The sequence below is a fragment of the Pieris rapae genome, chromosome 6, assembly GCF_905147795.1.
Source record: "Pieris rapae chromosome 6, ilPieRapa1.1, whole genome shotgun sequence".
NCBI classification, from domain to species: Eukaryota; Metazoa; Arthropoda; class Insecta; order Lepidoptera; family Pieridae; genus Pieris; species Pieris rapae.
Genome location: NC_059514.1, coordinates 7,905,332 through 7,922,808, shown reverse-complemented (window position 1 = coordinate 7,922,808; position 17,477 = coordinate 7,905,332). Strand labels below are relative to the sequence as shown.

Genomic DNA, 17,477 nt, shown 5'->3' with positions numbered 1-17,477 from the left:
TTTCCCAATCGTTAACAAGATCCTTCAAATCAAAAATGTTCCTTTCATGCCATCTCTCCCCTACTATCCTCCCGATTATATTATTAGTAGACTTAACATAAACTTTACTCTCAATGCTACCGGGCGCTTCTAGTGTACTGTACAAGATTGCTGTTCTTGCGATCCGGGTTTGATTCTCGGCTATTGCAAACTATATAAGAGTAAAATATTAAAATTCAAGTATTTTCATACCATGTTCACCAGCCGGCAAATGCTGAGCCGTAGCTCTCGCCGCTTCCTCCAATAAATCTTCCCTGGCTACATCCAGCTCTAAGGTAACTAATCGTGGTGTAGGCTGGTTTTCAGGGGTATTGTTCTGCAGCCAGGACTCAGCCAGACGAGATCCAAGGCCTCCAGGGCGACAGCCAGCGATTACTCGCCAACCACGGCTACTTAGGTATGTGGCTATCTGAAAAATACAAAACATTCATGCGAATTAATTCTATCATTCTGAATACTTTAGTACATTACGGGCATGTACTTTATTTCCTTTACTATCAGTTCATTTATGCATGCAATTATTTTTTTTTTCAATTCTTTCTCCAATGAATCCTGGCAATCATATGTCGCCAAAGCGCGAGCAACAGTCTTGACCAACCTAAGTTGGAATACCACAAGAGTATACGGAAGACATCAGTAGTCCAGTTTCTCAATCTCACTAAACATGTTTTTTGTTTTTCGTAGAATCGAAAAAAAAAATATTTTATTTTAAGAAACACATCTGTTATCGCTTTAGAATCTTTCAACGTATATAATATATATTTCGTCGGTTATTCAAATCACACCTGTAATCCCAATGCTGAGTCCACAGAGGTCACAAGTACAGTCTTGGCACTTGCAACAGGCAAAACTTCAGCGACCTTCACCTTCCTCAGCAAATAAAGAAGTAGAGCACCGACGATGGAGCATAATGCTGCCAATTGCAGCCCGAGCGACAACCAGGTTAGCGTATCCATTACTTGTGCATTTTATCTGCAACAAGTTTCAAGTTCAGGAAAACAAAATTATAAAATGTATAACATTTGTTAATATCGTAGTGAATTTTTAATATAGAATTTATCTCTTAATTTTAAGTTTAATATAATAATCGTCAATTATCAACGATTCATTTTAGCGTTGTTGTTTCACAAAAAAATAATTGTATTATATATACTATATACTAGCTGACCCGGCTAACTTCGTTCCGCCTAACAGTCTAGCTCTAGTATAATGTGCTAACTTTACATAAACTTAATTTAGGATTTTATTAAAGTAATAACATTAATACAACTTTGTTTGCACATACAGAAATGGTTTATAGCTTGCCATTTTCGAGAGAAGAATGAAGATGTAAAATGATGAGTAGTTTTGTCAACAGATGGCACCACACGCGGTTTGCATTCAATAAAATAAAATTAATGAATTTATTTATTATATTATTTATTATGCTTTTAGGAGCGGAGAAGACTCCACCAAAAAAGAGAAAACTAACATCGGTCCAGCTGCTGCTAACCGATCTGCAGTGTAAGTGCTGTAACTAACACGACTTTGTTTTATATAGTTAGATAGAATACAAGCATAATCTATAACTGTTAAGCTAGTTTATTATTTAAGAGAGAATGTTTATTGCTCTAATTTGTTTATATATGATATAATTTATAACTTATAATAAATATTAAAGTAAAGGAAATTCAGACTCCCCCAACACAAGTGACTTACGCTTAAAAGAAAAGTCGGTACCACGGAATGCATGCACATAAATTATTTTTATGTATTCATATCAGTGCCGCATCAAACATAAAAAAAAACAAAATTGTAAAAAAAATATCTTTTACCAATTCGAAAGATACTTTTGCTGCGCGATACAATGTAATGCAACGCGCACTACCTCGCAAACTTTCAACAACACTGACAAATGTCTGTTTGACATGGGATTTATGATGTTTGTCAACAAACCCGGCTGACGGCGGATGCGATTAGTAAACAAAGATCACAATGGTCATTCAATAGGTATTTACAATGTCTTCTGATACCTTTATTAAGTCTCCCGACACGGTTATGTTACAACGTTGTTTGTGTTATGAAAATAAATTTTAAAACCATTTCTACAACTTTTTGCCAGGTATTTGTAGCCCGTATAAAAGCAAGTAGTAGATTAAAGGTATTTTCGTAAGTATTTTTAGCTATCTGGAGACCAGCTTAAAACAATGAAAGGTATAGTTTAACACAGAGTTCCCCAAACTTTTTTGTGTCGTTGCCCCTTGCCATGTTTTTCCGTGTGTCTTTTCCCCTACTTACCTACCTGATATTAATTTCTTGTAAATTTCTAACTTAGTGAAGTTTAGTGTTACTGTACTTAAAGTAAAAACACATTAAACATTTTAATTGAATTGATTTTTTTTTTGTTTTTCAAGTTCAAAATATTTATATATTGCGACCACAAAGCGAATACCAATTACCAACATCCTACAACTTACACAATTTTATAAACATAGATAATATTTTTATAACTTCTTAGGTACTTTTATAAATAATGTATATGTTTTGATATTATAAGATTGTATGATGTAAATAAAAAGGTACTATCAGTGTATGTGTTGATTAGAATAGTAGTAGTAGAGAAAATTGGGGTCCACTATCGTGGACTATTTTCATTTCATAGACCCCCAAATTTTTTTTCGCTGACGTAGACCCCTTGCAGTTTGTGATAGACCCCTAGGGGTCGATATAGACCACTTTGGGAATCACTGGTCTAACACAAGGACGACGAACATAGACGCAATATACTTATACATGACTATGCGTTGCGCTCTACAATAATACAAACAAAATACTAAACAAAATTACCTCAGAGAAAATAAGAGTTAGGTCGATCGAATGGATTCGATTACAGACGAGGAAGTTTCGTACAAGAAACAAAAGTTCTTATCTTGTCAAAGAATCCGTGAAACAGTCGTCCCTTTATATAATTCAAGTCACAAATATAAAATAGTAAATAAAAAATTAATACCGTTATTGAAGGAAACCTAATGTTTATGCTCTATTAAGTTTGCGTTTTCTTGTAATTTAATAACGCAAGATATTAAAAAAGAAATTTCCGTGCACTAATGAAATCTGGGTTAATCATTATTAATAACTATATTATAATCTATACAAGTTTATGTTACTTAGATTCCGATATCGATGAGGTGATTTTTAAGAAATTTAAATGAATTTACGTTTTGAAAATGCGGCCAGCAACTCAGTTCAATACTTCACGTCTATATGGAAAACAATTTAAAACAAAACATTGTTGAATATATATGCATAACGTCACCGTCTTTGGTGTTATTAATATTATAAAATAGCTGGCCCCGCGAACTTCATTTTGCCTTAATATGATTTTTTACTATTTTCCTCCATAAAAAAACCTCAGACTTTAATGGATACATAAAAAAAAATACTCTGATAGATCCGTCTTCTTTTGTGCGCTTAGCAACATATTGTACGATTTATATCGTATTATATTATATAATAAAACGTAGGTAATTATTACGCACAAAAGCAATTTCTAAACGAAACTTGCAATTCAAAAATGAAAGTCCTTTCAGCCAGCTAAGGAAAGATGAAAGTTTATTACATCCGCATGGGTTTTATTTTATTTCTAATATATACGTATTAAGAGATAAGGTGTATCGCATATCGATAAGTTTGATTTTTAGGCACTATTGAATATATTTTACAGCATATTCTAATTTCTATGAAACTTGAAAGTTATTTTCGTACCTGCGTAGATGTCATGATATAGGTATTACGGTACTCAGACTACAATATGTGCGACGTTTGACGTGTTGACATCCCCACTAAGTCAAAATCTTACCGGGTTCGTGCCCATATCAATACAACGTACAATAGGGCATTAAATATTGTAATGTTTTGTTTATAAAAGTATCGGATGTTGGTAGTTAAAACGTCGCTTACATAAAACAGACAAAAACGTGTGAAAATTCAGTTTAATAACCTTTTGTTACACACAACAAAGCAAGATCATGGCCAATGTCAAATATTTATTTGATTTTTTTATAATTATTAATTAGAAAAAAATGGATTTCGAGATAGGAAATAATATTTTAGTTGGCATCGGATTACCACTGGCCGCGAACAAAGACCCGTATTCCAAGATCTTATCTTAATCAAACTTATATGCAATTCAAAGTAGAGTCAAAAATTGTTCTAATGCTATGAACAAAATTGGAGAGCATATTTAACAATTTAACACCGAAATCACTTTACTATTAAATCGGATAAATATCATGATATTTTTCAACTGCATCTTATGTATCTTGAACCTTTTAATTTTTTGTGTGTACAAATACAATTATTACCTATTGAGACGTTAGAGGTGAACGAACTCGGATCATAAGATTCGGATGACTAGCGACGTGAAGGTAGAATGAACAATATAATAAAATATATATTTAATTCTCTATTATGTTGAATACAAATAAAACAATTATAACTGATCAACAAGAAATGGAATGTAGTGTATTAAATTTTAAACTGAAAGACAGAAATAAGTAAGAAAACAAAAATTATTTATGCACTATGACATTGTGTGGAAAATGCCACCAAGGAAAAGAAGCGAAGGAAGAGGTGTCCTCTTGCATGGTGGGCTGACGAGCTTAAAAAAGTTTGTGGGGAAGATTGGGAGAGACCTACATGCTCAAGATAGAGAGAGAGACAGAGCTAGAGGTTAATTTTATTATTATTAATAGTAAATTCCTAAGTCACTGATGCAGAAACTATCTTAGCTTATGCGAGCACTACATATTTTAATATTACATATAAACGGGATTTTCTTAAATTATTGTTACCTAAGTGCTTTACAGCCATTAACGAAGAATAATTAGCAAACCTAGATTACTCAATTGTTAATGAATTTACGTATAACAGCTGAACTGTCTCGACCTCTGAGCCGATTGATCCTGGATCCTGTCACTAATCCTTCGGTATCATGTTGATTTTACACCGTATAATTCCCTCGAGACCTTTGAGATGTAGTCGTTTTAAAAGTGACTAAATAAATTTATTGAGTGTGACTCTACGAACCACATGAGAATAAATAAGGTAATATGTAATAAAATCATAAATAAGTACTATCGCGAATCTGGTTTATCTAGCGCAAGGAACTTCGACGTATCGGACGAAGATTTTGGCATGTTGGAAGGAAATCGCACATTTACTAGAACTAAAGAGCGGCAAAGCATATGAACTCGGGGTGTTTTTACACTCGACTGAATTAAATATGAATATGCATGCATCTATAATTATTGGGTTAATGCAAATCGCTTATTAATAGATTAATTACCGTTACTCAAGCCGTTTCCTTTGGTACGATGACGCAGATACGCTAAGGTCATTGACGAAACATTTAAAATCGTTAATAAAAAAAATTTATATTATTATTAAATGTTTGTGTTATTTAATATTAGCACTATTTACGTTATATATTGTTTGGTCCTCTTTATTATATTAGTATAGGCATAATAAAACAAGGTTCATATTTATTTTTATTTCATGAAACAGACGTATACAATTACATTCATCCTCTTTGCAAGAAATGTTATTTTTAATCGTATTTTTTTTATTAGAACCCGAATTATTTCGCAAATTTATTTGCTTGGTTTCAAAGCTGGACGAGCTAATGGAGCTTTACTTATACAAAACGTTTATTTTTTAAATACATTTTCTATTTTTTTTTCGTTTACTTATAAAATCGGTGGTTTCAAATATCTTTACGCGAATTTTTGCAAATACAATTTCACGTATCTTATATACGTGATAATAACTAGTTAGACTTGTTATCGAATCAAATGTATTTGCTACTTGTTTTTGTTTGAAAAGCGTAAAATAGAAAGTGAATGCAACCACGTAATTACTTGTAATGTTTTTGGTATAAAATACAATCGTCCTAAATGCTTCGATGTGTACTTTTACAATTAATACTCCTGCCAAAGCCGATTCTTATACTACTTATTGCAACCGAAATATTAAGAAATATGAGATTTTTTAGGGGTTAAGGAAAGCGTATATTATAGATTTCCAAGGTGGAGATCGTCAGAAACAGCGCTGTTGGAACCAACCAACGCGGTCGACCACCACGGCGCTCAGCGAATCGATCCGCGGAAGAGACCTAGGTTCGAAACTATGTATTACAATTTTGATTTAAATCTTTAGCGTCGTAATATTGGACTACAGCTTATTATCTCAATGTTTGAATGTTACTTTGTGGTAAAAATAGGTATTTTATTTAGCATTTTATCGTTTGTCGTTGTAGACGTTACTTTAAGTAATCAATAAATAATCATGTTATCGTGTTATGTATTGGATAAAGATATACAATATATAAAGACAGAGAGAGATAGAGAAGATGTTTTTATAAACAATATGCCCTTAGTCAATAGCGTTATCGTACAAAAATAAACATATTTTTTTGTTAATATTATGTAGGCTTATACAAACACTTAAATTTTTAAAATTATACTAATGTTGTCTCTAGCATGACATAACTATTGTTTGTTTACTGGCAACCAATGAGTGAAAGTTGAAAGTTTGAAGAGTCGTCTATCGGTAAAAAGTATATTATAGGTAAATTGCATTCATGATTGCAATGCTATATAATATTAAAGGAAAACATGCTTAACCCCGATCAAACATTGAACATTGGAGTGCAGCACGCACAGTACTTTTAAAATTCAATTATATATTATATAATAATATACATCTTTATCTGACTCTAAATACTGTAAAAATAGTTTTAAATTTCAACATCATTTATTTAATACCTATTTATGGTCAGATTTTGGTGGTGGCAGGGGGGAAAGTTTGCGGGTATTTTGAGCGTTGTATAAGGCACTTTATGTCGGGCATCGCTACTTGGTGGCTTCAGCTACTAACTATGTATTTCCAAATCAATTCGACTTAGAGTCCTTATAGAAAAGAGCTTACTGTGTAGCCTTCTGGCAAAATGTTCATGGGCGACGGCAGTATCATTTAACTTGAGGTAAGCCCATTTGCCCCCTGTACTATAAAAAAAGGAAAACTAATAATTAATTCTTCGCTAATGACACTGACTAGTTGTTTTGATAAAATCAATCACTATAGAGATCTTGATTAAATTAACAGTATTTCTACTGCCTATTTATCAAGCAGTGGCTCGTATTACATAAAAAGGGATCCACATAGCATTTACTTGCTAATCAGTATTCCTACAGCCGCTTAATAAACAATATCAAAATAATTATATAATACACAAAAGCCGAAAACAGAATACATTCCAACATGAACATAAAACACGGTTAAACTTTATAACCTACTTATAGAAAAAAAAGTGTTAGATACATTGTTCATTAAAATACATTCAATGTAAAAGAGGAATAGCTAAGTGTAAAAGGATACCAGAGTTTTTTTATTATTTATTAAGTTTTATTTAGTTTTCTATTTGCTGGTAATTTGTACTTCCCGTAAAAACATCCATCGCCTAAGGTTCTTTAAACATAATTAATCTATATAAATAACCTACTAACTCGTACGCTCCAACTTTTCCGATGATAAAGCTTACATAACAATTGTATTCTATTTGAAAGTTAATTGCATAGACGAATGACAAAGCCATACTGCGCACGTGTTTCGCACGTGTCCATTGACAAAAGTATATAGAACCGATTTGCTTGCTTACAACAGGAAATTAACTTCATTAATTGAGGCTGTAACATTCAAATATATAATGTAATGACGCGTTACTTACGACGAAGTATCACGTTTACTTACACACTCGTCCACACACACTACAGCTCACTACGGCTGAATGTAAATGCAGCATTAGACAGTTGGGCGCAGTCTCAAAGCGTTCATTGTTTTCTACTAAGAATTAATCCAATCTTCAATTTCCAATCCAGTAATAAGTTGTTGCCTGGATCAAGAAATTACTCGAAAGCGATGAGGCCGAATGTTGTTACGCGTTTTTGATGCTAGTCAACATTTGTACATTCTATATTGTAGATAAAAGAAAATGATTGACATCGATGCGTTGTCATTTGCCAAAGAATATCAGAGCCTATTCATCATACGCAGCTAGCTTACATTTCTGATTCGCGTGTTGCTCGCTTTTTTTAATAATCTTATATGTATATAAAATTCTCGTGTTAGTTACCATACTCCTCCGAAACGGCTTGACCGGTTTTTATCAAATTTTATATGCACATTCAGTAGGTCTGAGAGGCAGCTACTATCTATTTTGCATACCCATACCCGATATGGGGTGTCCACCTCTAATTTTTTGTTTTTATTTCTTTATGATACAACATATAAAAAAAATAAAATTTCCACCATCTACAATTAAACCCAATTTTTTATTAGATACTTAAGGACTTTGAGGAATGTCACTAGGGTAGCGTAGCAAAATGTTCTATGATGGTGTGTAATAAAAGCCAGACTCGGCATTAAGAAGAAACGAAGTTTGCAGGGGCAGCTAGTATTCTATAACAGAGCGGTATATGGCACTCGGCTGCACGTGGCCTACCTAACGAACTGCGAATAGATTTATTTACAAACTGATAAGGATTTTAAGAAAGGAGTATAGTTTAAAGGTCGGCAGAACTGTGCCTGCTTTTATGCCCCGTCCCAGAAAAAATAGAAACCTTGCTAAGGTGACTGTCCTCGATTGGTTGAAAACTAAAGAATGGGAGGAAACAATCGCGTATTCAATGGTCTGTCTTATTGTTAGTATCAATTCTTTTGATAGCTATTGTCTGATTGATAGTATGAACTATGTATATGGGATTATCTTAGTATATTCGTGATTGTTTAAATTTTACAAATTGATTTGTTTAATGTATACTAGGAGTCGCTCTTGCTTCTAGGTATATGAAATTGTAATGTAAAAAGTTGTTTTTAATGTTTTAGTATATCTGTATTTCCTTAGAAAGCTTCAATAGAAAATTCTTTTGATCTCACGTCATCACTTTCAAGTTTGTTTCCTTAAAATTTTATCGTTTATGACATCCGTTATAGTTCTAATTTCTAACGTATAGGCCTGATGTAATGAGCTTAATTCCCGGCGAAAATGCAATTTTAATTTTAATGAAATTATATTATTTAAAGTCTTATTCATATGATAAGGCGATAGCGACACAGACACAAAAATTCTACCTGTTTTCAGGCGATCAGGGAGTAGTGGGACCAAAAATTTTAATGAATTTTTAGCTTTTTTAACACATTATTTACTTTTTTTCAGATTGTCGCCGACTCGGATCCGTGCGAGCATCCCGTACATTTTTTTAATCCATTGCCATCGCTAGTTCTCGGATCCAAGTATTCGGCACCCAATGTACTGTATGCCAACCATTCGAATCTGAATAAGGTTTTTTGTAGAAATAATAATAAACATTCATACATGTTTTCAAACATTTTAACGAATTTACTTAATCAAAATTCGCCTTATAAAGTTTTAGTTTCTGGCTATTACTTTGTATCGCTTTGTATAAATTTTCCCTTGTTTTTATGCGTTATCATGTGATTAAATAGATATAGAAACTTTCACATACTAAGGTAAGACCAAGTGTAGCCTGTTTTGACCCGGTAAGTGGCCCGACCGGATCATTACTCGCCTACGAACAATTACATGCTCGAACTGACGCGACTCAAGAAAGCGTTCCTAGAGAATTGAGAACTAATAAAATGAGGTTTTTAATATGTTAAGCAATAAGTTACTAACTAGTTGTACAGCTATTACTTAAATATGTTTTTAATTATAAAAAAATACAATCCTATGAGGTGTCCTAGACAAATAAATAGACGAAATAAAAAAAAGAAATTAATTCATACATTCTTCGGTCTTTACTATTTGTAAGTATACTGACCAATAGGCAAGAAATCGTCTGATTTATTAAAAAACAATAATAATCCAGTGACACAACCCTGTGTGTCTTGGCCACATCGATTTTTGTGTGTAAGAAATTCCGGTTTCTTTGCCAAATCTCCTTTTACTGTGAGTGTGAAAGTGATTCAAACGACCTCAAGATTAAGGGTTTCAAACTTGTCCTACTACACCGTACTGTACTGTCCCTACAATCTCGTAATTTTTGTCTAACCGTGAATGGACCCCACATCCTTCAGAGTAACGCCAAATAAGCACGGTGGTCTTTTATATAAACTTAAGAAGACCATAAACAATTATCGTATCGTTAAATCAAAAAAAAAAGAAAACGTTTCCAAATAAATTGATTTAAGTCATCATTGAACGATTTGCGTTTAATTTAACGGTCCATTGCGTCGATTCTACTTTATATTTACAATAGATTAAGTATTTCCCTTACAAGACGAGTAATTTTTAACTTTTGATAGCATTGAACTATTACTATTCTAGAAAAGACTCCTAGTCATAGACTCTCGTCTCCAATCATGGATAACGTAACGTATTTAATTATTAAAATCGTATTTTTATGGATTTTGGACAAAAGAGTCTGTTACTATGGTTACCGATCATATTTACAACGATAATTAATCATTGTCGTTAATATTAGTGTGAGATTAAGAGATTACTCTTAATCTCGACCTTAGAATTTGTCGAGACTTTATTATAAATAGTACGTCATGACTATTCATATATATTTGGATAGGTTCATTTCTTAAATTTGATTGGTAATCTACTTTATTCCAGGGCTTGAAGGTGTCCAAAGTATTGGATCATCGTTTTTGCTTCAGCGACACCAGGTGGCGTCATTAGGTGGTGTCTTCTTTGTGTCTCCTATGTCTAAAACCTTTTTAATTAGGAATATTTCTCATAGTATATATATATATAAGATAAGTTAAGCCTAAAAACCTGTTTTAATTTCAATTAGATTTACAAATGATCATGAATTTTTAATATTTGGGTCTAAAGTAAAGTAATCCTCACGATGTTTTCAGTTCATGTGAATGTTACTTATGCCAATTGATAGAAAATCCATTGGTGCACATACGGAATCGAACTTACGGCCTCAGGGATGGGAGTCGCACGCTAAAGGTGCTTTGTATTTTATTTTATAGTATAAGATTGGACTATATTATTAAAAAAACTATGTATTCAACACAACGAAATATTTGTGAAAAATGTTACAAACTATTTGATACTAAAAGTAACATACGCCCTAAATAACGTAAAAATCTGTTTCGAATTAAAATTCTTTTGGAATTAGAGTAAACAGATTTTGTCTACTGTCCAAATATACATTCAGTTAATTCGGTAACAGATGTCATTCAATTTAGAATATTTATATTGGAACTTTCATATAAATAGCTGTATATTTTTTTTTGTTTTAACAAGTAACACTGAACAAGCTGAAAAGATTTTTTACGAAGGGCAGTCATGTCTACATTCTGAAACGTTGCACACAACTTTTTTGCAACTGTTACAAGTCTCGGCACGCACCTTGGTCAGATTTAGCATGATGAGAGTGAAATCGCTAGAAATTTTGTTTAAAATTAATTTATAGCGTAGAGTCAGTAGGGACTCATCACTGAAATATTTCCGAACCAATTCGACTTAGGGTAGTTTAAGAAAAGAGGGTACCAATTCGTAAAAGACCGGCAACGCAATTGCGAGCCCTCTGAAGTTAAGAGTGTCCATAGGCGGCGGTATCACTTAACATCAGGTGAGACTTCCGCACGTTTGCCTCCTGTTCTATAAAAAAATCCCAACTTGTAGCAAAATCAGCGCTATTGATATTGAGTAATCTATATATGACACTACAGGTTGGTTATGAGAGATACCACGTCCCCCAAAACACGACGCTTTGCTAGAAGACTCTGGATGACCTTGAAGTCAAATCTAGAAATAAGTATTTTTATGGATTCTCGTAGACAGAGTGGCTTAAAAAACTTAGATATGATATCCAGTAACAGTTGCGTGAAAAACTAAATGTGCCCCCGGACCACCGGAATCAAATGACAAATACACCAACAATGAATTATATACACAAGCAATCAACAAAATGTCTTCCACCACGGCTGGTCCGCGCGGAAGATCTAAACCATCACCCTCTTACAAGAATAAAAAACAAAAGAATGAAAACAAGTTATACATAGCAACACTAATGTTAGAGGACGCCTTTGCCAAGAGGCACACTGAACTAAGAGATATTTTATAAATAAACAGACACCACCACCACTAACACCAGTTCAGGATAAGAGGCTTATTATTATATTATTATTATTATTAACAGTTGCGGGTGCAATTACCCAAGTCTTAATTTTTGTTGAAATGTTTATTTCATCATAATGCTACTCTATCAACTATTAGTTTAAGCGATCAACGAAACCGTTTCGAATTACTGTTTTTATATGTTACAAACCACACCATAGCTAATAGCATTATGTATATGAATTCGTGAGGCCGCACCTCACATTCCGTCAACTCTCATGACATACATACAGAAGGAGAACCACCGTGTTAACAACTTGGGTACATGTTTTTGTAAGACATTTTTTATAACATACTATTACGGTTGAACTGAATTTAACTTGCTTAACTTGAAATATTTGTTTATTTAATACTGGTGGTTTATGTTTAAAGAACTTTAAACATAAACCTTACAATAAAAAAATATTTTATTTACATGAGAAACTTATTTTAACCATTAGCCGTCTCAATTTTAGTCAACTGTGTTCATTCTAACATGCATCTTTACTGCCTTTTTGAATTTGTCAAACACATCAATATTGCGAATTTTTGATGGTAATTGATTAAATAATTGCTCATACGTAATAGACTTCTTCAAGATAACCAAACTCGCTGGACGAGTATTGCGTGTAGTTGTGTATTTGATTTTTTTAAATGATAAACTAAACTTTAACTGAATTAGTGCAAGACTAATACTGCCAAGACACTCCTTTAACCAACTTAAAAGCCAATATGAATTCAGAATTAACCTTTTTTTAATTCCTCAATCATCAACATTGGTCCGCTTTTCACGTAGCCTTGACAAAACATACGTTTAACGGTAAGCCGTCTGTTTGACGTCTTTTGTAGCCAATTAAAAAAAAGATCTTTATGTCCAAGTACTTTAAACAACAGTTTTTTCATTCCCTTACTCACGTGGATAGATAACATAAAATACACCATAAAAATATGTAATCATATAACTTATTCCATTAAATATAAGCATTTAAGTTATTTTTTATGCATTTGGTAATACATAATGTGACTAATTTAAATTTTCTCTATATGTTTCAGGACTCAAAAAATTTAGTGTAAAATTATTGGGAAGTTTAAATTACTAGGTATTACTATTGTTTGAGCAGTGTTGGCCTAGTGGCTTCAGCGGGCGACTCACATCCCTGAGGTTGTAGATTCGAACCCTGGCTGTACACCAATGGAATTTCTTTCTATGAGCGCATTAACCATTCGCTGAACGGTGAAAACATTGTAAGGAAATCGGCTTGCCTTAGACCCAAAAAGTCGAGGGCACATCAGGCACAGAAGGCAGATCACCTACTTACCTATCAGATTAACAAATGATCATGATACAGATACAGAAATCTGAGTTCCAAACCTAAAAAAGTTGTAGCGCCATTGATTTTTTATATATATTGTATTGTTTAAATAATACAAATTCTTAAATTTCTGATATATAAAAGGTCGCCAGCAATCGCACTTGTCTTAATCAGTGCCAGTGGAATATTATAAAAATAATATAACGTTTATGCCGAAGAAACTTTGTTTTCCTTTATGGTCAGAAGTATGTTGATTTAAATTGATAAAAGATTTAGAATTTTAATGTTTTTCGTAAGAATCTTACGATATGCCCTATTAAATTACACTTAATTTTTTTTAAATCCATAATTACATTATCTAATATTTGTTGATTGAATGAATTAAATGTCATCGAATACCTTTATTAAACACGCTAATTAAGTATTAATATTTGTTGAGTCATCTCAAGTTTACAAACATTAGCATACCGGTCTTATGTTTATTATTTATTGCTGAGAACTGCATTCCTTAGAATCGTAAAATTATTATTTCTAACAGTCGCTCAGAGTTATTTTATATAAAGATTACATAGGGAATCCAAGCAAAGGGATTGAGGGAAAATATCACAAAAGTGCGAAACATCAAACAAATATTTTCTTTGCAAAATAACTGCATCTGTTATAGTTTGTTTCTCAGTTAATGTAGCTTTTTAAACTAGCTACAAAAGACGTGAAACAATTGACGTGATGATTGAGGAGTTACAGAAAGATTACAACATTAGCATTTGAATTTGGTTAAAATGAATTTGTCTTGACAGTGAGAGGGGCTTGAGCCTGCGACTCATCACTGAGGTCATAGGCTCGATCTCCAGCTGTTCACTAATGGACTTTCTATCTGTTTCCGTATTAATCACTCGTTCGGTGTAGGAAAAAAACAAATGAAAGAATCGACGGCATATGTCAGTTACATATTACATATTATCACAAAACAAATACAGAAATATCTGCCGAGATCTAAACTGTTATAGCGCCACTGGTTGTTTTTTTTGTTTAAAGGAATTTGGGTACCTATCTACTATACCAGCTCAGGCGGTAACTGTAGGTCTGGCAGGTACTTACTTGTTTTGTAAGCGTTGCTCGCTGATCGTGCGTTGCTTAGTAATGTTTAGAAAGTATTTTTGTCACTGAGAAAGTGTTAATGTAATGAACTTGTTATCACTTCACATAATCGTTATATAAAAATTAATTAGAAATAAAAGGAATATTTTGATTACACACACTATCGAAAACATACGATATACATAAGATCTAATTTATATATTATTTCTTATATAAGGGATATGAAATTTATCTTATTTATTTGTCCCTTTCTTATTAAGTTTCTATGTAAAATATAAAAATAAGATTACAAAGAGATCGATACTACATGTATTGAGTGTTATTTTAAAACTGGGCATGGAAGTAAGATTTATTTGGAAGGTTGATTTATCTCACAATAATCGTGTTAAAATTACTGCCTACGACTATGAAGTACCTATTTTCTCCGTGACGTTTTGTTAGCCATGGAATTGGTCAGAAGTCGATCGTAGTCCGTCTGTAAATATACTAATTAGTAGCTTATAATAAGAGATTGTTAAGTGTATTCGGGTTACTGTTTATGGCAGAGAAATCGTTCATAAAAGACAAATAAAGCTATTTGGGTCTGATTATCCGTAAACGTTTGGCCAAGTTGAACCAATTTGGGTGTTAGGCCCAAATAATAACGGTATTACTGATTGAGTTCTACCGTTAGATTTGCGTTCTAAGATCTAGCACGTGGATTTAACTAATAAGAAAACATATTCGAAGAATCTTAATGAACAATTTAACAGTAAATATATTTTGAATAGTTTTTTCTTAGTAGGGTGGCCTGAAATTTCGTCTGAGATAAAAAGCTACTAAAGTACATCGTTTTGTATTAGGTAACTAAATGTCAATAAAAAAATATAATTATTATTCGTATATATTTGTGTCAAAACTTTATATATATTTTTTGAATACCTAAGAGGACTTCATACAATGAAACTAATGTCTGAAGGTGAAGCCTTCAGAAATGTATTTTAATACATAATAAATTTATGAAAACAAACTGACATTTTTTATTTTATTACAAGACATCAAAGATTTCCCAGCTAGGAACAGTTTTTGTTAGAAAATTCAATTGTTGTTTTTAGTATTATTATTTCCTTATTATTTATATTTCTCACAGTATAAACCTTCCCTGAGCTGACAAATATTTAAAGATTAGCCCAGCGATTAAGCGAGATAAAAAAACAGCAATTGATTTGTATACAAATGTATAGATACACAATTATAATTAAATTTCTTTATCCTAAAATTTCGATAATGCATGTAGGTTGCAATTAATAATAATAATTAAGCCTCATTTATTCCTTGAAAGATTTACAAAATACAAAATAAAATTTACAAAATATACACACACATAACACACATTGAACAATGGAACAGGATGCAATTAGTCTTCTTAAACCAAACAATTGACACAAATCGAAACTAAATCCTCGTTGAATGTGCGTAAATACTGTGTAGTAAAAGTTTAAACTTTTTTCTTTACAACAAATTAGTCGGGCATAGTATACGAGTATTTACACCAAATAAACGTATTATTGAAACCGCTACAAAATCGTGGGAGGCTTAAGCGTAATTATGCGGAGTCAAGGTCGACAGTTACTCATACGAGTTAATTACATCCGCTGATGCTACATTGAAGAAATGTTAAAGAGATATTTGAAGTAATTATTTATTATTATTTTTTGAGATAGTACTCAATAACATATTAAAGCATTAAATGTACGCCTATGTAACATGTATTGGATATATATTACCGTATATGAAAGGTCCTAAAAAAAACAAATAGCTATTATCTCTATCATGTTTTGTGTCATTTTCTAAATCAATAAGCAATACAAAATATTATATTGTTGAGGTTTATATTTGTAAAGCAGTGTTGGGCTAGTGACTTCAGTACTCCCTGAGGTTTTCGATCCCTGGATGTGCACTAATGGACTTTCTTTCTATGCGCATTTAACAATCGCTCGAACATTGGAAGGAAAACTTTGTGAGGAAACCGGCTTGCTTTAGAATCAAAGTTTATGGCGTTTGCCAGGCACAGGCTGTTCATCTAATTGCCAATGACAAATGTTCATGAGACATACTTAACTGAGGATAATCTAAAAAGGTTTTAGGGCCATTGATTTATTTTTTATATGTATGATTATATATAAAATACAACGGATTAAATGCGCAGATTCTTCACACAAGCACTTTTATGACGTAAGCATTAAAGTTTCTTTGCGTGTTATTACTAATTCATATAAAAATGTCAGGAATATTAATATTTTATATTAATAATAACATTTTGGTTATAGAATTTTATCAATAAACATAAATATAAGGGCCCGTTCAAGTATTACGTAAGTAGATTAACTGCATTTTATTTCCCCCTCAAAGCAAAGCTCTCAAAAACGACAGTACGTGCATTTTGTTTTCAAGTATAGGCAATGTGTGGGTAATAGGTGTAAAAAAGTAAATAATTTCTGCTTACGTAATCACTTTAACACACACCAATATAGTGCTTGTGTAATACTTGAACGGCACCTAAATAATGATTTACTTTTAATCATCACTACATAGTATAAAACAAAGTCGCTTTCTCTGTCCCTATGTCCCTTTGTATGCTTAAATCTTTGAAACTACGCAACGGATTTTGATGCGGTTTTTTTAATAGATAGAGTGATTCAAGAGAAAGGTTTATATGTATAATAACATCCATTAAATAGTGGAGAAGTACTTAAATACCTTGAATACATTGTTCATTTAATATATATATCTGTACAGCCCATTACAGCTTATTTAGCAGCGATCGAACGCGTATATTATCGGAGCTTTCCAGCGACGGAAATAACAAT

The 17,477-nt window shown here is 32.4% G+C and overlaps 1 protein-coding gene across 1 annotated transcript in view; it reads right to left on the bottom strand.

Moving 5' to 3' along the window:
* LOC110996933 overlaps positions 1-17,477 on the bottom strand; it is a 38,520-nt gene that overhangs the window by 3,015 nt on the left and 18,028 nt on the right. Inside the window, exons 2-3 of the mRNA XM_022264837.2 lie at positions 825-1,011; positions 232-448 (exon numbers count right to left, since the gene is read on the bottom strand). Of these exons, the coding sequence (XP_022120529.1) occupies positions 232-448; positions 825-995 (388 nt within the window). The 5' untranslated portion in view covers positions 996-1,011. The remainder of the gene's footprint in view (positions 1-231; positions 449-824; positions 1,012-17,477) is intronic.